At 33.9% G+C, this 21878-nt stretch overlaps 2 protein-coding genes across 5 annotated transcripts; both read left to right on the top strand.

Annotated features, from left to right (window-relative positions):
- The first annotated feature begins 4494 nt into the window (after nucleotides 1-4494).
- On the top strand, nucleotides 4495-8067 carry LOC104901846 (hypothetical protein). Of its 4 annotated transcripts, none has more exons than XM_057391271.1 (4): nucleotides 4495-4803; nucleotides 5046-5177; nucleotides 6305-6513; nucleotides 8003-8067. In XM_057391271.1, the coding sequence occupies exons 1-4, from the start codon at nucleotides 4539-4541 to the stop codon at nucleotides 8045-8047; spliced, it is 651 nt and encodes a 216-aa protein (XP_057247254.1). In that variant the 5' UTR covers nucleotides 4495-4538; the 3' UTR covers nucleotides 8048-8067. The 4 variants fall into 4 exon arrangements, with proteins under 4 accessions (XP_057247254.1, XP_057247255.1, XP_057247257.1 ...); XM_057391272.1 differs by having other exon boundaries at nucleotides 4496-4803; nucleotides 7991-8017; XM_057391274.1 differs by lacking the exon at nucleotides 8003-8067 and adding an exon at nucleotides 7207-7230 and having other exon boundaries at nucleotides 4496-4803.
- An 11188-nt stretch (nucleotides 8068-19255) lies between these two features.
- On the top strand, nucleotides 19256-21637 carry LOC104901845 (uncharacterized). The gene is made up of 5 exons (XM_048635248.2): nucleotides 19256-19787; nucleotides 19959-20020; nucleotides 20203-20317; nucleotides 20804-20868; nucleotides 21129-21637. The coding sequence occupies exons 1-5, from the start codon at nucleotides 19724-19726 to the stop codon at nucleotides 21330-21332; spliced, it is 510 nt and encodes a 169-aa protein (XP_048491205.1). The 5' UTR covers nucleotides 19256-19723; the 3' UTR covers nucleotides 21333-21637.
- Nucleotides 21638-21878: the final 241 nt, after the last annotated feature.

Raw genomic sequence — 21878 nt, 5'->3', positions numbered from 1 at the left:
TGGTCTTGGAGTTTTTTTTTTTTCTTTCTCCTTTCCTCCTTCTTATATCTCACATCCCACTAACTTCCCACCAACTTATCTTTTTTTTCTCACAATGGGTAGACTAGTCTTACTTGGCTTTTTTAATTCTCTCTCACTTTTGGTATATTCCATCATATACTCTCTTTCTTTCCTATACAAAAGGTTATTATTTTTATATAGAGTAGATAATTTTTATCCATGTTTTAATTAGTGATATATTAATTAATTTATATACATTTTGAATAATTTTAGGTAGGAGAAAGTTATTAGAAACAAAAGTAGGTTGTGAAAAAATATGGTTGTAATGTAATTTGGGCTCAATTTATAGAAATTCTTTTTTATAGTTGTAATGTAATTTTTTTTTAAAAGAATTATAAGCTGATTTTAGTCACTTTAAACAAAAAAAAAACAATCTTGTAAAAGAAACAGCAACAATAAAGCAATATTGATGCATATGGCATCACCCTATTTGTTGCTATGCACATCATCCAATGCATAGTTGGTCTAGCATTCTAGACCAACCAACTCCAAGGACCAATTGCTTCAATAGTAAAACTAAGTAAAGCTAGCTTTATTTTTTGCTAGACCAACCAAAACCAGCCCCATTGTTCATGCTCTTAGTACAAATTCATCCCATGAATTCAAAATATAACTAGGTAGTGGGGAAATACTCATGTACCTAGTTACATTAACATCTAAACCAAGGATGTCTTGGCCTAGTGGTTAAGATTGAGGTGCTGTGAATAATAGGTCACAGGTTCGAATCCCCCTCCCCTTCTTTGTATTGTTTTCGTGGCTCATATGGATCAAAGAAAAACATCTAAATTTTCGTCAAAAAAAACATTTAAATTTTCTTTCTTTCCTTCTTTCTTTTGCCATTTTATCGCGACTTGGTTGATCTTCCTTGGGCACAATGCCACAATTGGTCATTTATCCCTTGGAAGCATTGATTTTGAGCCCTGCATAACATAGTTGATTGTCAATAGTATGATTTTCGTTGGTTTGTTGTTGAAGAAGATTTAATTTGTTGCCTTTTCGCAATCCATGAAAACATTTGCGTGAGTAACGCCATGTTCCTTAGCTATAAGGAGACCCCACAGAATCCCGAGTTCGGATCCTCTATAGTTTTAGTGAAACTCTACAAGGTAGAGTTGTGTTTGAGCCATACATTTTAAAATCAATGGCTCATATTAGTGGAAGGGAAAGATTCAGGGCTGTATTTTGATGAGATAAAATAGGGGGGATTTTGGAAAGAGAATATATGAGCCATTGATTTTTATTTAATGGTTGATATTGCTAGCTCAAACTCTACCTTGTAGAGTTATTTTACAACTGTAGAGGATCCAAACACTAGGATCCCTAGTAGCTCTACATGAAGGCTACTATTTGCATATACTCGGCGCTCTGGAAACTCGAGACCCAAGACCTTGCCGGCAATACAAGAAGAATATGCAAGACTAATAAAGGATGCATCAACATTTAAGTTTATCCAAGGGGGTTAGGTATTAAAATTTGGGGTAGGGGGATAATTGATTTTTTGAGCTGATCTTCCACACGTCCCGTTACTATAACTTTTATCATGAACTCGGTTATATTGTGTCGTGTGTCAAATGTGTTATTGGATGGCTCTGAGTTTATTCGAGTCAGGTCAGATCGTACTAAATCAAACCTTTTCTCGGATCGAATGTGGGTTGGGTCGAAGCCACTTAGGTCGGATCTAGCCCGGCCAACGTATACTCGCATGCAGATTGGGTATGTGTCGGACCATTTTCGGCTCAGCTCAAATCGTTTTGCTGGACATAAATCGGGTTCTAAATGGGTTTGTCCAGATCAAGTTGGATTTGTATGGACTTGAGTTGGCTCAAGTCGTGTTCGGATAGGCTTGAGTCATTTGAAGTAAGATTCGGGTAGAGTTGAAATGGTCCATTATATGTTTGAGAGTTGGAATGGTCCATTATATGTTTGAGTCTGTTCGTTTCTAATCATTACCGATATTGATAGAAGTTCGGGAAGGCACATGTATATCTGTGTATGCGACAACGCGAGAAATACATAAATGAATCATATTATCAAATATGTCCATAGATTTTATTAATAACAATTTTTTAATATCTTATATAAAAGTATTTTTAAGAACATGAACTAAAGTTATGAGTATCATGTTCATTATGGGCTGGGTTGACATGGGTCGGGTTACGTGTTGGGTCTAAATGGGTTTTTCGACTTAGGTTCGCATTGACTTTAGTTCAGATGTAGCTTGGGTTCGGATTTTGGTATTCTAAGCTAACTGACTTCGGATTAAGTTTGGGTCGGTAACAGATTGAAATGAATTATGATATGCTCGGGTAGAAATGGGTTGGTTGATTTCGAATAGGCGTAGATTGGTTGGAAAACCTGATTATGACAGATCTCCCTAAGTTTTTTTTCTTTCTTGGGGCCTTTTCGGGAACTATGTGGTCAGATGAATTTAGTTTGTGCTGCCTCGCACAGGGTCACTCAACCAGAGGTCCAACAAGCCTCAACCACCCCTCCCCCCAACCCCTAACTCCCTAAGTATGGTACAATCAATGTTATATCTTGCTCGTTGTTCATTTGAAATCTTCTAAATAAGCAAAATATACTCAAAATAGAGAATCTCAAATGAGCAAAAGAATAGTCTTAGGTGTTACCTAGATGTATGATAAATATACTCCTAGTTTGAGAGTTTCTATTGGACTTTCACTTACCTTATACCTCTAAGAGGCACTGAAGTAAGGCCCATGCATGACTCCACATGATCCACGGACCTATCGTGCCATTTCTCAACTTAGATTAGTGGTGATTTTATGGTACATTTTAGAGGGTTGATGTTTTTGCCTCTCGTGTGGTATTGTGACTTGTGTTCAATTATTGGAGCTCGGGCATGACCTATGGCTAGACACACATAATATCAGGTTTATGTTATGCTTTGTCTGGTGCTAATGCAAGCAAAAGTTGACCCAACATGAAAACAAGACCTGAAACTAGCCCGAAATAAGTGGGTTAAGATTAGGATAATTGACGCATTTAAGTAAATGGGTTGACACGATTAACCCATTCAGTTACACGGGTTAGGTTCAGGTTGACATGTCGGATCCGAAAATTGACTTGTTTTGACCTTATTAAGGGTGTGTTCTCCTTTACCTTAATAAATTAAGTTTTAGATCCAATCAGTTCAGTTCATATAAGTTTCAATCAGGTCCACTAAGGGCAATAAGCTCCAATCAGGTCCAATAAGTTTCAATTAGGCGAAATAAGTTCCAATCAAGTTCAATCAGGTCTAATTAAGTCCAATAAGTTCCAATAAAATCCAAATAGTAAATGATCAATAAATTTAAATTAAAGTACCACTATGATTATTATATAGTATTATATTTGTAATATTGTTTATTATTTTATTATTCATATTATTACTAGTTGATTATGTTATTGTTAAAAAATTTAATTAAAGTACCACTATGATTATATAGTATTATATTTGCATTATTATCTATTATTTTATTAGTCATATTACTATTAGCTGATTATGTTATTATTAAAAAATATTATAATCATTATCAAATAAGGTTTACAATAATAATCATCATAATTATAATATTTTGCAATTGATTTCCTACTAGTGCTTTATGAAATAAAAGCATCACTATTAGATATATTAGTGGTGAAAGTTGTGTATAGGCAAGCATATATATAGTTTTTGTTAAAATGTTAATAATAAGAGATAATTAATAATTACTATTTTTTTGAAGGATAAATTTTAATGATTATTATGTTATAATAAATTTTGAGGTATAATATTTATGATAGGGGTAATATTTATGTTATTAATCATAATTTTTTTGTTAAATAAGGTCAAATAAGTTCCAATCAGGTCCAATAAGGGCTAATAAGTTTCAATCAGGTCTAATAAGTTCCAATCTGGTCAATAAGTTTCAATTAGGTCCAATGAGTTCCAATTAGGTTCAATCAGGTCCAATAAGTTGAATTAGGTCCAATAAATTCAATTTAGGATTATTCGGGTGAAGAGAACGTACCTACCCCTAACTTATACATACAGAAAATTCTCGAAAAAAAAATATTGATGAATCTAAAATTTGGTAAAAAAAAATCGTAACATATCACTAAAATGGGTCATAAGTCATAACAATTCTAAGAAACATTAAACATGCATAATTTCAATAATGAACTTTCACTTTTAGCTTTTTAAGAATATAATTATTGTAAATGGTTAACCGGGTTATACAGGCAACCCATTTATTAAATAGGTGGGGTCACAATTGAGTTTTTCAACTTATTTATTAAATGGATTAGGTTTTGGGTTGAGGGTCATTTGACCCATTTAATTTATTATCGTCCTGAACACAAACCCAACCAAATTAAACCCGACTTGTTTACCCGTCCTATCTAAAAAATGGACAAAAAAAGAAGCGCAAGGAAAGAGGATAAAGTAAAAGCAATGGACCAACCATTTTGTAGGCGCCAAAGGAAGGAGGGAACTCATGGTTGCCACCACAACCCCCACAAGTCCCCTGCCTCCATCTTCATCTTCCATTATTATTAAACAAACTCCTTCATCAAACCTTAATTCTTGCTGCAAATTACTATGCATATCCACCACTTCCCCGTTTTGTTCCCCTTCTAAATTTATCTCCAACTTTCCCAACGATAGAAAAAGCACACAACACCAATTTACACCCAAAGTTGCATTTAATCCACAAGGCAACTATGACCTCTCCCTCCTTGATGATGATAATGACCTCCAAGGTAAGCTTTTTATTAGTTCTTAATTTGTTCATATCAATCATTAATTTTAGACTACTTTATTTTTGTATAATGAGCGACTAAGCACAGTAATGTAGAAGGGATTCGATCTGTACAAGATTTTATCAACTAAGCTGGATGACATCCACTTAATTAGACTATTTAGATATACTATTAGTTAATATAGTTACTTGTTAAGTTGGTTTTTTTGTGTTTCTCTAAAACAAAATATGGTACGTTCTCAGGTTCAACTAAAGCTCCGGAGCCATTACCCCCAAAAGAAGGGCGATTTGAGGTTGTCATAAACAATGATGCCATTCGATGTCTTGATTTATCCCCTTTCCAATCTGCCACTGCCATTTCTTCATTTTCCTTGGGTAATTACTAAATTCTAATTCCCAGCAAAATTATTGTATGAATGGTTTAAGATAATCTATTCTTTCTAATATGAGCTAGGATAAGTTTAGATTAGAGTTACCAATAAGAATAAACAATTAGTTTTGTTCAAATAATAAGTTTAGATAAAGGACCTTTCAAGTGTAAATAAGTTCGGGCGGGTTGTGACTTGCGGGTTGTGACTTGTGCGTGCAAGTGACTATTTTCCATTATCCGCTAATACACCAACTACTAATAATGGAAAAAGTACTAGTAAAAGGTATTTCACTTGGTTTTGTAAGAGATCGTCTAATTTTAATTTAAAATTAGGCATGGCTCAAGTCCAATATTAAGAGGACAACATGCCACTTTTTTTTAATATAATGACTAGTTTAATCTATCTACGGACCAGGTTAATCTATTTCGTGACCAGTTTAATCTATTTATTGATGACATTCTTTAATCAATTCAGTGACTAGTTTAATCCGTTTAGTAAAACCACCGAGTTGAGTTTTGAAATTATCTATTGTAGTTCGATAATCAAGAGAAAAAGGAAGGAGAAGAGAAGGGATGACTAGGATAGTGTTGAGATAGAGTGATATGAAATGAGTTTGTTAGAAAAATTCAGTCTTGCGTTTGTTTAATTTTATGTTAAGATTAGACCGCTTATTTCTAATAATTTGTTAAGGTATTTTAGTATCAGTGTAGATCTCATAATTTAACGAAGTACCAAAAAGCATTACATAATTTCCAATGTACATGATTGTAATAGTAGGTGTTTTCGGAGATGTCTTATGTCTGGTAATAGGAAGAGTTAAATCTTAAATTGAAGTCACACTGCTCAAACAGTACGACTTCCTCTCTTTCAATTTAGTTGTGACACTTTCTAGTCTAGGAAGTTTCAATTTAGTTGTGACACTTTCATTTTGGGTAATAACTTCTCTCTATCTTTCTCCTATCACATGGAACCTTTTTATTTTCTTTCTCTATCTCTCTCCTCTCCAAAAATTGTTTAGGAGTCCATGATTTTAAAAGTGTCATAACTAAATTGAAACGAAAGAAGTATAAATTTGTAATTAGTTACCAACACTAACTATTAGTAGTAACTAGCATGCTTGTATAATTTTAGTTGATCTGGAGGAGTATATGGAACGTAGCATTGGATTCACAATCAATTACAAAAGAGAGGACCCGTATGACCATCGTGAACTTTCTGAATTACCTGATGTAAGACTATGGTTTGTGAGGCTTGATGCTATGTATCCCTGGCTTCCCGTTTTGCTGGACTGGCGTGCTGGAGAACTTGCTCGTTATGCTGCCATGCTTGTTCCTCACCAGGTAACTTGTGAACCTACCTTGGTCCTACATGTAATAATCTACAGCTCATATTATATGTTTGGCATGTTGTACATGTCTAACAAATAAAGGATCTATTAAGATGATGGGGTGTTTGGTAAATGGCTTTTTGCTTGGCTTTTGGCTTTTAGCTTTTTAGTTTGGTCAAACAGCCAAAAATCATGTTTGGATTGTGACTTTTTTGTTGGCTTTTAAGCCGGCTTTTCAACCAAAAGCCAAAAGTTACTTCAAGTAGCTTTTCTTCCTTGGCTGTTGGCTTTTTAATAATAAAATTACAAACATACCCTTATGGCATAAGTTGGACGAAAAAAATCAATGCCCATAATGGTTATTTTATAGTTTAGCAGTCAACAGTCAAATACAATTTTACCAAACATGTTTATAAAATAAAAATAGTCAAACGGCCAACACAAATAGCCAATACAAACAGCCAGTCAAATCAGCCACACAAAACAGCCAACCGCCAATTACCACACAAGGCCGATATATAAATGAAGCAATATAATTAAGGGAATAATATAGGTTGAGTTTGTGACCTCTTTTACCTATTATGTGGGTCGAGCGATTCCCCAAACCTCTGCAAGTGATATATGTTTTTTGTCTTGTGACTTATGAGGGACAAATATAATATCGTGATAATTATTTACACGCAAATGTCATAAAAAGAACATGTAGGTGCAATAAATAAAGAATATGCAAATTGGAGCATTAGGAACTGTTGGGTAGTTGGAAATGGTGAAGCAAGCCCAAGCGAGGAAGAGCCCATCCCCCAGTAGCCCGGGCGGGGGACTTGAAGCTCGGGTGGCACTAGCTCGAGCTGAGTTTCTGCCTCCAAGGCAGAATATTGGGCTGGACCCTGCACCTAGCGAGCTGCTGCTCAACCCAGGCGGGCTAGGCCTGGCTCGGGGGGGAGGTCTTGGACTGCCTCTTTGGGTAGATTGTGGTAGGGCACTTTCGCCCGGGCAGGCGACTTTTGGGTCCGGGCGAGTGCTTGGGCCCGAGCGGGCCATTCTTCGGGCCCGCCCGAGCAACCTAGTCTGCACGTGATTTTTTGCAATTAAGTTTTAATTGTGACCCTTGGATTGCTTTTAGTCCTAGAAGGTATAAAGTTCAAACTTGAAACCTAATCTTTTCTAGGGTTTAAGGAGACAGAGTGAGTTTGTGAGAGACTGTATGTTCACCATTGATTCTCCATTGATTCCATAGTGCAAGTTTGTGGGTTTTTCTCCCGGAGCTCGGATTTTCACGTTAATTTTGGTGTGTTCTTTCTTATTTTCTTTCCTCTTTGCATTACTTGATTGTTGTTTCTCATGTTGCTTCTTAATTATTGTTATTTATTGCACAATCTAGTTAGCACTTATTTCTAAATCCCAAGAGGGACATCATGCGACGCTCTCACATTGCAAATTGAAGTATATACTTGTATCATTTAACTAAAAGGGCTTCAATTTCTTTGAAGCATAACCGATAGTTGAGGTGCCTATGCTATTCGACCCTTCTTGCAGCTAACTCGTGACTTCATCCCCAATTTTGGCAATAGATGAGAAGGGAGAAAAACTTGAGTTGTTCATCATGAAGAAAGTCTTCATAATATACTCTTGGTTAAAGCAACAAGGAATCCCTACTCCAAAGGCTAGATTGAAGACCGGTGACATGGCTCGAATGCTTGGGTTTGGAATCGGGGATGAGTTGTTCGACTTGATCGACCAACATCCCCTTCCTTTCCCTGATTAAAGTGCATCTAAGTTCGTCAATTCAACTCATATATTCCTTAAATATAGTTAAATTTTGTCTTTGAGATGAAAAACTCCATATATATGTACACATATATTCAATTATTATTGTGACTTAACCAATCTCTCTTTGAGATTTTCCACTTTAGAGTATATAAAAGTATTCAGGGGTGGCTAAGGCAATATACAGGATGGCTAATTGCACAAGATCTTCAAAATATGGGGGCACAATTTTATTAGTTGTTCACTCAAAGTAAATAAAAAAACTAATTGTAATTACAGTTTATTACTTTCCAATTTATCAAGTGTACTTTCTGATGCAGGTTCAAATAGGTTAATTTTTACCTAGTGTTTTGCATAGTCTCTTCCTATTTTCCAAAAGAAAAACTCATCAATTGCTCTTTCGTCTCTTCCTATTCACTAAAATTTTTAATCCTTATAATTTTATTTAGCACAGGGCCCTAAATTATACAAGACAACCCTAAAAGTTTTAATACTTTAACTTCAAAAATGGTAAGTTCTAAGTCTCTAAAATGTTATAATGAGTTTTGATGTACCTAATGTTGAATTGTCAAATAATAATCAAAAGGTTGGATTAATATCGAAGAATTGAAGAAATGTTGTAGACCTGTTCAATTGTCGGGGTCGGGTCAAGGGCTAGACTGCCCCGGTTCGACCCTGACCCTGACCCTATTTTTAAAAAACAGAAAAGAAACGTCAAATAATAAGCTAATCAAAAAGTGAGAGGACTTGTGCTGAACCTCTATATATTTCCCCACAATTACTTAAAATCGCCCCAAAAAATTGAAATTACATTTATAACCTTTCTCTTTTTTATTCTTAAATCACCACCACCATCCCCCTCATGCCAAACTACCACCACCACCACTCACCTCCTGGCTGCTGCCACCACCCACCTACCTCACTCCACCACCCTCACCTCCATTGAAATTACCTCTCTTTCTCCTTCTTCAACACTATATGCATACCACCACCACCCACCCACCTACCTCACTCCACCACCCTCACCTCCACTTCACGTCGTCACACACAGCCACCACCACCTTTGCGTCGTCGCACACAACCACCACCACCTTCGCGAAGCTAGCGAAGATTTTTTTTTTACTTCGCGAACGTCCGGACAGGACGTTCGCCCCCATGGTATCAACGGCAAAAATTTGACTTGTCTTACGGGATTTTTTGTAGTATCATATTTAATAACAAAAATCTTAAGATCAATTGCAAGTTTCACACTCTCATACCTATAGAAAAAGTCTTGCTTTTTTACAACTTAAGATTATATTAAAAGTTTACCAAACATGAGATCATTTTTATTTGAAAATTTTGTCAAAAACAACCTTTTAAATAAAATTTGGTAAAAAAAAGACCTAAAATATTTTTTTCACTAGAAACAAATTTGACCCTTTTTAGAGGGTTGACCAAGTATTTTCTAGCGTTGACTCATTGAATCCAAAAGGTACAAGAAACTTGAATCGTAACTCTTATGTTTTAACCTCATTTTCCTTCCATTATCCCAACATATACTTATGAAGTCAATGTCGAAAAACGGGGTTGAAACATAAGAGATGCGAGTCATATGTCGTGCTCATGTTTGTTTTAATGAGTCAACGCCGAAAAATACTTGGTCAATGCCAGAAAATGGGTCAAGTTTGTTCCTCGAAAATAATTTTTTTTAGAAAGGTCTTGTTTTGTCAGATCTTAAAAAAGGTTATTTAATATCTTGCAAAGACTTGTATTTAAATGGTTGTTTCTGATAAAAATTTTCTTTTTATTTTGTATTCCAAATTTGAATTTATTTTGATCATATTTTACTTTTGTGAAAGTATTGTGTCAGACAGTCTGACACAATACATTTGGTCAGACCAGAGCTTAAAAGAAAGAAACTAATCAACAATGGCAGCAACTCACGACCACTCCTCTCACTCCTACAAACCGCTTGCCACTCCAACATCCTCTTCTTAGCCTGCTCCCTACCGACTCCGACGTCTTCCACCGCAAATCTTCGTTCGAATTGTGGGGTTGGGCTTTGATGTTTGGGTACTGTAAGATGATGCTAATCATAGTATTGGAGAACAAGAGGATGATGATGGATGATCTGATGATAACCATCTGATTTATATCTCCATTTCTCCTCGATTTTTTTAGCGACAATAACAATTTGATAATGATCGATGATGATCATCAATGATGCTATGGTAACTTGTATTTGATGATGACCGACATCTGAGATGTTGTTGTTGTTGTTGTTTCGGTCCATTCGGCTTCTACACCGGAAGAGATCAAAGTCAGAAGAAGAATCCACACAACTAGAGACTCAAACAAGACCAAGACACTGACAATTTTCTAAATATTAGAGGACGATGGCGACATAGGTTGTGGTGGTGGTGGTGTTTCTTTCATTTCTTTTGTTTATTGTTTGAGTTGAATGTTTTCAGTTGGTTTTATTTTTCTTTCATTTAGTCGAATTTTTCTTTTCAGTTAGTTTTGTTATTGCTGGTTATAGTTTATCTTTTGTATTTTTAATAGTGGGTCTGATTCAGGGAAGAAATCAGTTAAATATCAGACAAAATGAAAAAAAAACAAAGTGGATGCATCAGATTTTTATCACCTGATGCTAATAGGATTGAAATACATCCAATAGGGTTGGAGTTTCAGTTGATAGCATCAGGTTTTCAGTTATTAGGATTAGAGTTTCAGTTGATAGCATCAGGTTTTTTATTATTAGGATTAGAGTTTCAGTTATTACGATTCGTGTTTCAGTTAATGTTAATACTGTTTCAGTTTTGAAAATTAGTTTTTCAACTTATAGAATTACTATTTCAGCTTTGAAAATTAGTTAGTGTTAGTATGTTCATCTTGCTTCTGATGATGAACATTCAGAATTGTGTGAAAAGCAAAAGATAGAAGAAGTAATCAACATGATCAATAAGTCAGTTCTTGAGAGGAAAGAGAAGAAGAAGATGGAATGAGATGTTTCTACTTCAAATTCTTTTGATTCAACTGAAACCAGAATAGAGCTAAATGAAACCAGAATAGAGCTAAATGAAACAAAAATAGAGCTAAATGAAAGAATTAATGTGTCAATTGAAAATTGCATGAAGCGGACTGACCATATATTATGGTCAGACGCGTCTGACACAATACGTTCTCTTTACTTTTTTATTTGCATACAATCAACAGAGATAGATATGTGAGGCTTATAAGTATGTTATCCTTATCACATTATGGTTGAATTGACATGATTTATCTCCTATATCCCCCATCCACTTTCTATTCCTTCATATTAATTACAAGGTCATTGTTGCTAAGTCTCTACTCAATAACTCAACTATATTTGGCGGGACGTAACACATATATGTGATGATTTATCTTTGCTAAAACGAGAGGCATGTGATAGTACTATACATTACTATCTATCATTGATCAAACATAATTACATAAATTATTTATAATAACTATATATAAAATAGTTTGAACGGTCCTTGCCAGAGAAGAGAGCCACAAGTACGTAAGACATTTGCAAGCATGACATTATATTATTTATGGAGTTCGAAAGGATAAAGAGTTTACTCTTCTAAATCTAGATGCATTAGAGATATTAGAAATTTGAGTAATATACTGTAAAATATTATTCAAATTTCTTAATTTATATGTCGGGTAGTATATATTTAAATTAAATTATATATATTGTAAAAATTATTCTGTTATTTCAAAAGGAGTCAACTAATTATCTTATACTTCCTCCGTTTCATTTTAATTGTTACACGAACTTTGATATTCTACACTATTCACAAATTTCACTTTGACCATCATTTGTGATTTATACATGGATGAAAATATAGTCATGTGGGATCTTGTTAGATTCATCATAACATGTATTCTATTAATATGTACTTTTTATAATTTTTACAGATACAAAACTGAAGATATATGTCCTCAAAATTTTAGATTCGCATGCGTGAAAAGTATAACAGTGTAAGATTAAAATGAAACGGAGGGAGTAATTTTCTTCAAAAGTAATATTAAGATTTGTAAATTAAACATCGCACGAGTATTAGAAGGATCAAAAAAGAGGGATTTGTAAATATTAGGGTTTTTAAGACTGTTAAATTTCAATTCGTTGAAGATAGAATAATATATAGGTCACTATGACATCATATTTTAAATAAAGTTTTTAATAAATAATTATTACAAGCATTAAATATATCATGATCTTGAGTGATTTTAAGGTAATTTTTTAAAAAATATGTCTTTTTTTATCCTGTTCTGATTGTGCGCTTATTCCACTACACTTCTTTTACCTTAAATATCTTTCATTACCTATTAGTTAAAAATTATAACAATTGAACTTTAATCGAGTATTCAATGAGAAAAATCAAACAAGATCTCACATAATTAATGTTATTAGGATTGGGGTCCTACTTTGAATTGTATACTCATAAGATTCAAATCAGGATTTTAACAACAATGTAGGGAGCAAAGAAGTGAAGTTTTGATTCAACTGTACCCGCAGACCGCAGTGTCCATAATCAACTTCTCAATTTTAAAGGAGAAGAAGTGAGGTCTGAGAAATTAGAGAGGGAGAGAGAGATAGAGAGAGAAGTTACGCGACAATAAACCATTTGAAATGTTGGTATGGGTTTGAGAGAGTGACTCCAAAATAAACAAAAAAGGGGGAAGCGGACGATTTTCGACCGGATGGGTTATAAGATCCGACGTAAATCGTCCCAAAATAAAATGGGAGAAGTGGCCTGAAACCAAACTGCATCGGATGGGCTTACTAGATTCAACACAAATCGTAGGATATAGCGATTTGCATTGCATATAATGTACTTTTGACGCAAATCCTTTGTTTAATTATTTGCGTCGAACATTAATTGGATCCAACGCACATGAATCACACACCCATTTGCTTTAATTTTTTGCGTCCAAGATTAATGTAAATCTCATGCACATAAAGCATGATTTGCGTCGGACCCCCATAGTATCCGACGCAAATGATGCTCCCCTAGACTTCTAGCGTCGGTTTGCCACTTGTGCGATTCAATTTAGAAAACACAAATCAACTTTTCTACTAATGCTGGAACTAAATCAGAATAGAGAAATAATATATTTTTTTTCTTCAATATAGAACAACTCACTATGTCACCAGTACACAATAAAACTGAGTTCAACGTTAATATAGGCATGACTATGAGAAAGCCTTGGTAACCAACTGTTTGAGTCTAAAAAAGACTCAAACACTCAAAAACTTACACAACGGTACCATTATAACCTGGTATTGGTATCACATTGTTCAGGATTGGTACCAAGCAACCTTACTTTGGTATCAAAATTTTCGGACAATGGTACCAATCTAATCTAGCATTGGTACCAAACAACACGCGCGTAAAATTTTCAAGGCTTAAAATGACCAAATTGCCCCCATTTGAGTCCCCTAAGAGACTCAAACGGCTGGTTGCCTAGACAAACTCGCATGACTATATATCACCTAGACACCTAGACCCATCAACACACGTGCAAATTAATAGCATAAAAATATCGAAGCGTCAAAACTTTTTGCCTGGAGTAGAATATATTATAATGTAATTAACTCTCATTAGAAAGTAGTAATATAAAATTTTGAACTGGCCAACTACCTTTTTGCTTAATCTATTAAAGGTGGTACGATAACAAAATTATCTTTTACACCTATAACTGGACAGCTCCAATAATTTGTTTGTCATGAGAGTTTAAGTAGCAAATGTAAGTGGTAGACAATGTGGAATCTGCCTTTTGTATGTTCTCATTGCCCTACCTTTATTTCTGGCCGTGATGAAGTTCAAACTCAATCGTAGGAACACACACCCTTCTCTTCAAGTGGATATGTTTTGTCACCACTAGACACATTCACATAAATTCATGTACATTTTCCATGCATTAGCATATCTGTACTAGAATTTGATTCCCTCAATGTTACATACTGTAGTATGTAATAGTGGACATCCAGAGAAGTATTAGGAGAAAATCTTTGAAATACTACAAGAAAATAATGGGAAATCCTCATGGTCTAGGATTACAAAAAAGGTGGTCTGGTGGACTGCTACTTTAAACTACTATTACAGCCTGTAATCAGTATATCATGCATCCTATATTCCTATATTTCATGCACAAACTTCTATTGATAATTTAATCCCAAAATTAGAGTGAAAAAGAGGGATGAAGAAAAAGCTTTTACTATACGCTAATATACATAGCCTGATGTATGTATCATACACTCAAGACTATTTTATGAGCAGAAACATATTTTTACGTGCATTGTACACCTAGGTGTATAATATAAATTGCAGTGGTGAAAGAATGGTTGACGGTTGGTATTCTAATCAATTTTCCCAATCAATAATGAACATTCGGTAGGGCTCGTCTTAGAATATGATAAGCATGTATTACTTTTATAGCCATATGGTCATATAGAGTATGATATTTTGCGATGATCCATCATAAATTCATAATAGTCCCAAAACTCCAAAGGGATATACATATACTACATGTCAATTTTTTATTTTTTTTTATTGAGAGATTAAGTCAGCCCAAGGGCTAACCCCTACCAGGCTACTAGCCTTGTAGGAACTACCAGCACATTGGCTAGTAATGCATGCAAAGCATGCTAAGGAAATACTCCAGCATAATATAATGCTAGGGGTAAGGATCGAACCCCTGACCTCAGAGATCAAAGGGGAATGCTCTACCACATGAGCTAGCTCCTCATCCTTATATACTACATGTCAATAATCACGCATTGTACATAAAAATTTTACCCACAAAATCGGTGACTCAACGGTACTATATATTGTGGGGGCATCAACCAATTGATTAGACATTGAACTGACGATGACCTCAACTTTAGATTAAAGAAAGGAGTAGAGACAAATCATACAAATTCATGATGTGTGCTACAATACTATTATCATCTTGGGATTTTGGGTGTATCATATAAGCTTCGTATAGGCCATTTGCCAGTTTTACTTCATCAGCTGTAAACAACAAATGCATCGATCACATAAGGGGAAAACTTTGCTGTATTGAACATATGTGTAACTCTATAACAATTCATTATTGTGTATTTCATGTTTGGCAATTTTCATGCTTCTATGTAACTCCAATCATTCATTACTGTGTATTTACATGAAGCAATATCCATTGTCTCGACACACATGTTCAAAACTATAATCATGAAGGTATTAGTTGGTTGCTTGTCATATCAGTTAGTTGGTCCACTTGACTATATGACTGACTATTAGTCTAGTAGGTAGAGTTAATTAACATCACTTCTTTGTAGAGATGCATGTTTGGTACATAGGCTATTTGATTGATGCTCATCATCAATTCATCATGGTCCTTGTCAGGAATGTAGCTCTGTTGGAGCCTAAAGAGATCCTCTGCAGTTTTAGTGAAACTCTACAATATAGAGTTGTATTTAAGCCATACTTGCTAAAATCGAGAGCTCAGCTCAAACTCTACCTTGTAGAGTTATCTTTCAACTCTAGAGGATCTCGTTAATATTGCAACTTTTATTAGGAAGTTTAACTTTCCACGTCATTCAAGCAAACAACTACATGTATAGATCAATGAATTACAATAAGCTAAGCAAAATCGTAAATAAATCAGTGACCTAATTACTAATTAGGTCAATTAGTGTACATTTCTTTTAATAAAGGTAAGAAGAAAAAAGGTTAAGAGACTTTGCACACGAGGGGAGCTCCAACTCGATCGTTTACAATAATGGTCTCAAGGGCTAAAAGAGTACAATTTAAAGTGGTCTTGAACTAGATGTCCGACGTTTGCAACCCAATACGTTGCTTTATTTGTTTCACGGTAGATATGTCGGATAGACCAACAACTGAAGTTCTGTAGAAGAGTATTGATATTTGCCACAATATGTTGGATTGGCCATGGTGCAGTCCACGTGCCCTTAGTGGAGTTGATAACTAGTAGGTTGTCGTCCTCTATTTTGATTTCTTTTATGTTGTGAGTCAAAGCCGTACGGATTCCCATATGAAAAGCCATGGTTTCAACCATAAAAACTTGACACAAACCGAGATTTGTTGTTGTAGCTGTGAGAAGATTTCCTTGATGGTCTCTATTGATGATACCACCCGCTGCCCGATCCACCACGTATGGAACCATTGAAGTTGAGCTACAACATATATGTACATATATATATCTCCTAATACCTAAGTCCTCATAATTACAAAGACCAATACAAAGTAAGTGGTCTCTTTTATATAAATAAATGAAGAAAAGAAAATATGTTGGGACACAAAATGGTCTACATTTTGGACAATTTGGTTCATGCACACAAATTAGGCAACTGAGTCAATTGAAGTGTCTCCTATAATCCCTTCCTTTCTTCCCCAGCTGCTTCTTCCAATGCATATGGTACACTAGTTTTGTTATGAACCTGAAAGATATATGAAAGGGTAACAATATCGAATGTCATGACTCAAATTTAGATATCAATTTTATTGTTGTGTCTTCAGACTTCAATGTACCAATCCTAAAGTTGCCTTCATAAATCATGCTCTAGTTTTAGCATAGTCTCAAAAATGTGGCCATTATTATTGTCATGATGAGTATTAAGCAACGTGTATTTATGAGTACCGCGTATCCAAATGTTTGATAATTCAATATGACAAATTTATTGCTGCTCTTGTTCATTTCTGTCTTTCATATATCTCTTTTAAAGTTCTTTAATAAGTGTCCCATTATGCTCCTTCCGCTTTGAAGTACTAGTTTAATTCGTTTCATATAAATTGTACTCCTAAGTCCTAAATCTTTCATCTACCACAATGGAAGAACCATAAATCAACATATAGATTTACATGGTCCACCAACAACGGGTAAAGAGAGAGATCGCATCTTATTACTTTCTCTGTCATATATTAATTAACACAATTTTTTGTGTTGTGCAGTAGTAATTTCTTTATCACATAACTTTTTTTTCAATCTACCCTTTTTTTTTACTTTTTTTTTAATTTAGATCCCTACACACCTAATCACTCACTAACTTCTCTCTACTTTTTTACTTTTCTATAAATTTGTGCCAAAATATTTTGTGAGAAATAATTTGAGACAGATAAATTAGATTAGGTTTATAAAACATATATTTAAATAGAATAAAAATGCTAGATTTAAGACATCACACATATTTCATCACCAGTCACATTATTGATGAAATTGTTCTCACTGGTAGTAGCTCTGAATCTTGTCCAAAAAGTTCGTCTATGTTCTTTCTTCTCAATTTGCTATGAAGGATTTAGGAGATCTTCATTATTTCGTAGGTGTTTAGATTGTGCGTATTCCACCTGGTTTATTCTTATCTCAAAATAAATATGTGTCTGATTTACTTCGAAATTTTCATCTTCATACTGTTAAACCGGTTTGCATACCTGTTGTCTCTAAAGTTATATTGTCTCTTCTTGACGGAGAACTTCTTGTTGATCTTACATATTATCGTAGTATGTTTGTGTTTTGCAATACTTAACTACGAATGGTACAGATATTGCTTATGGTATTAATATGGTGTCTTAGTTTATGCATGCTCCTCGTATTACTCACTTTCATGATGTGAAAAGAATTTTAGGGAACTTTGACTTTTTGTCAATTCTTACACAACAACAGGTTTTCCTACTATTATTATTGCCTACTTTGATGCAGATTGGGGGTTTGTCTTGATACTACTCGTTGTTCTAATACTGGTTTATGTTGTCTTCCTTGGGAAAAATTTGATTTTATGACGCTCGAAAAAGCAACCCACTGTTTCCAAATCATCACTGAAGCTAAATATAGGGTGCTACATATAGTGCTGCAGATACTATTTGGCTCCGACAACTTCATATTGATCTTGGTTATTTTCTTCGATGACTAGTGATATTGTATTATTGTGATAATGTTTCTGCTACTTATCTCACTGCTAATTCGGTTCATCATAATCGAAGTAAACACGTTAATGTTGATTACCATTTTGTTTGTGAAATGGTTGCCAAGGTAGGTTTTATGGTTCATCATGTTCCTACTTAGTCACAGGTTGCTGATATTTGTATTAAAGACCTATCTACTTATTTGTTTACTAAAAATCGTTCTAATCTAATCGTCGTTTCACCACGTAAAGATTGAGGGTGTGTATTAGTGTATTGTATGTACATAAGATAGAATGAACTTTTATTAATGTTAGGTCTGTAATATACTCTTCTGTATATATAATGTCAGGGTTAACCAATCTAGATTAATACAATTCATTCTCAATACTTGTACATTTATAACTATTTTGACCAATTTTAATCAACCACTGATGCCTATTATCACTCATGAAAACATATACTACTTAAATTTTAAATTACAAAACTTACAAATATAACTTATGTTAAACACACATGAAAAACAAATGTTTATAAAGTTGTATATCATGCGGGTCCAATGTCTTTCTCTTTATATAATCAATAATTTTTTTTTTTTTATATATACTTCCTCCTTTTCTTATCAAGTGACTGAGAGAGAAAGTGTAAGGTAATGGAGTACTAAGGAGTCTAAAGGGAGATAGTTGGGACCATATAGTTAAGGATATATTAGTGAGTAAAAAAACCAGCAGCAGGTGATAACCTAGTGGTGTTGGCAACACCTCCGATTCCAGAGATTTTGGGATCGAGTTTCACCCCTTGTAAAGAGGGATCCCAATATTCCCCCTCCTTAAAAGGGATTTCATCTCACCTTAAAAAAATATTAAGTGAGTAAAATAAAATTGGATGGTACTTTTGTAAATAAGTGAAAGTTCCTTTTACCAATTTTTACCAATTAGAGTTTTTAGAGTTAATTAAGGTTTTTTAGGGTTAACTAATGCTAATAACTAACGGCGTTAACCGCCGCGCCGTTAGTTATTAAGGGAATTTGGATGTATTTTCTTAAAAAGTCAAGAAGTCTATGATGAATTAGGAAAAAAATTAGAATATCTGGTGAATACAAAAATTTGTCAGACTTATTTAGTGAAAAAACAGTTGAAAATAAATACAAGGGAAAAAAACAAAAATTAAGAGAATACATGAAAGGGAACTCGAAGTGAACAAAGAAACACCCCCATTTGCCATGTCTATGTTGACAAAACAATGGTGGACCCCTTGACCTTTCCAGGACATGTATTTAAGTAAGTAGGCTTTTTCTTTCATCATACCATTAAGCCACTTCAAAGCCTTAGCTTCTTCACTCATCAGTCTACAAATCCCCACTTCTCTCAACTCTCAACCCATAAAAATTGAGAAAGATCAAAGAGAAGAAAACAAATTCTTCTACATACAATAGCAATACTTTCTTCTTGGTTTATTACGCTAACAAAATCCTCAAATCCCATACATACAAAAAAAAAAAAAAAAAAAAAAAAACTCATCATCATCTACCTCCTAAAAATCATGAGACCTTCTTCCTTATTGGTCTTTCTTCTTGTCTTACATCTTATGCTATGTGGAGCTTATGGTATGTATCTATTGCATCATTTTTAATACAAATATACTATATGATTCATTTTTTTTATATAAGTTACTATATGATTCATTATATCATGATTTAGATCTTATCTTGTCTTTAATTTGTTTTTCTCTCCTTTTATTTGGTTGAGTGATTATATTGCAACTTGCATTATTGTAGGTGCTCGTCTTGGTAAATTCGACACGAAATCGACTGATGCTTCTGATCAACTTACCAACGTGGTGCGTATTTATATCTAAGGATCCTCTTGTGCTAAGATTATAGATTTTATAACATGATATTTTATAAATTACAATAGTTATGAAGATAAATAAAGTGATGAGTCGTTGATTATATAAGGTTTTTGCTTGTAAATTGTGTTAATATAAACAATCTAAACATGTGTTTGTGGTAATGATTGCAGGAGATTGAATATACTGTGGAGAAATTAGATTATCAGAATAATGATAATCTTCATAAAAGAGAGATAATTGAAGTGAAATGTGAAGATGATAATGAAGGTCATTGTTCAACGAAAGGTACTTTGAAGAGAAGAGTCATGAGTACTAGAGTTGCCTCTAGTGACTATCATCATCATCCCCATCATCATCATCATCATCAACAGCATCATCATCATCATCATCATCATCATGATCAATGGGTTCCATGGATTTTCGAAGATTACCGTGGACCTTACAGACATCGCCCTAGACATCATTAGATAATTTATTAGCTTAAATTCACTCAAATATTATTCCTCTAAAAAAATGTTTTCTTTTTGTTAGTTATAGCCTATGATAGATCATTAATTTAGGCCTAATTTTAGATTAAGATCAGATTATATTAGAGTTAATTAGCTCATGACATTACATGTAACTCCAACTCTTCAAGGAAGGCTTGAAGTAGTAGCATTCTTTTTGAGACATTAGTAGCTAATAGCATTTTTTATAATTGATTACTCATAATTAAATTTTACTTAATTAATTCTTATGTTTAAATAGGTTCATTTTATCTATTTTTTGCAGGAAAGAATAGAAAATTAATTACTTCAACCACCATGCCAACTTCCATTGCTAAACCCATACAAGAGGTTGGTACATTATTTGCACCCCACTAAAATTTAACCAATATATAAAATCAATATATATCTTCTTTCAAATTAGTCTTTTACATCCTCTACTTTTGTATGAGGTTGTATTATTCTAAATCAAATTTTAATTTGCATGCACTAAAAATTATAAGAGTATTACCATGTTCAAACATATATAGTGCTATGATTTAATGTAACAAAATAACTATATCATTATTATAAATATGATGTAAATTAAATTATGGTCCATTAATCTACAGAATTTGGAGAATGGAGAGAAAAAGATGAAAGCTCATCCAAAACTATCATCATCATCATCATCATCTCATCATCATAATGATCCATCAACCGGCTTTCGTGTTGATAAGCACAAGGAGATTACACCACCAGAATATGAGAATGCAATGGACATGACTGTAATGGATTACTCCCCAGCAAAGAGAAAACCTCCCATCCATAATTGATTAGATTAATGAATTAAGCACCATATTTCATATATATATATATGTATATGTTATTATTTTCTCCAAAATCTCATGGAGAAAATATATATGAAATATATGCATGGGAGAAAGAAAGTAAAGAGCTAGTTAGCTAGCATTAGTATAGTGATTAGTGGGTATGTATGTAGAGCATAAAAACAGCAAGTTAAGTGGGAGTGATGAGAACAGCATTACAGAAATGCTGCAGTCTTTTAGGGTTTAAGTTTAGGGATGATATTGTATATAATTATAAGCTTATTAGTATAGTAGTATAATTTATGCATAAAGTAGAATTTTTTTGCTTTTTTTTTTAGGTTTGAGTATGATTGAATCATAATTAAGTAATCCCAGGCCAAAGACTGAGCTTGTTCATAAACTATAAATTATGATGTAAAGTATGTACATATGCATGAAAAAGTAAGCTCTAAAAAAAGCTTGTTTTATATTTTAATATATTAACTTATTTTGGCATTAGATTAAACTATTGTCATTTCAAAGCAAAACTACTGTCGCTTCATGAGGAAATGG

This window comes from Beta vulgaris, chromosome 8 (genome assembly GCF_026745355.1).
Source record: "Beta vulgaris subsp. vulgaris cultivar EL10 chromosome 8, EL10.2, whole genome shotgun sequence".
Taxonomy (NCBI): domain Eukaryota; kingdom Viridiplantae; phylum Streptophyta; class Magnoliopsida; order Caryophyllales; family Amaranthaceae; genus Beta; species Beta vulgaris.
This window is presented reverse-complemented; position numbering and strand designations above follow the sequence as displayed.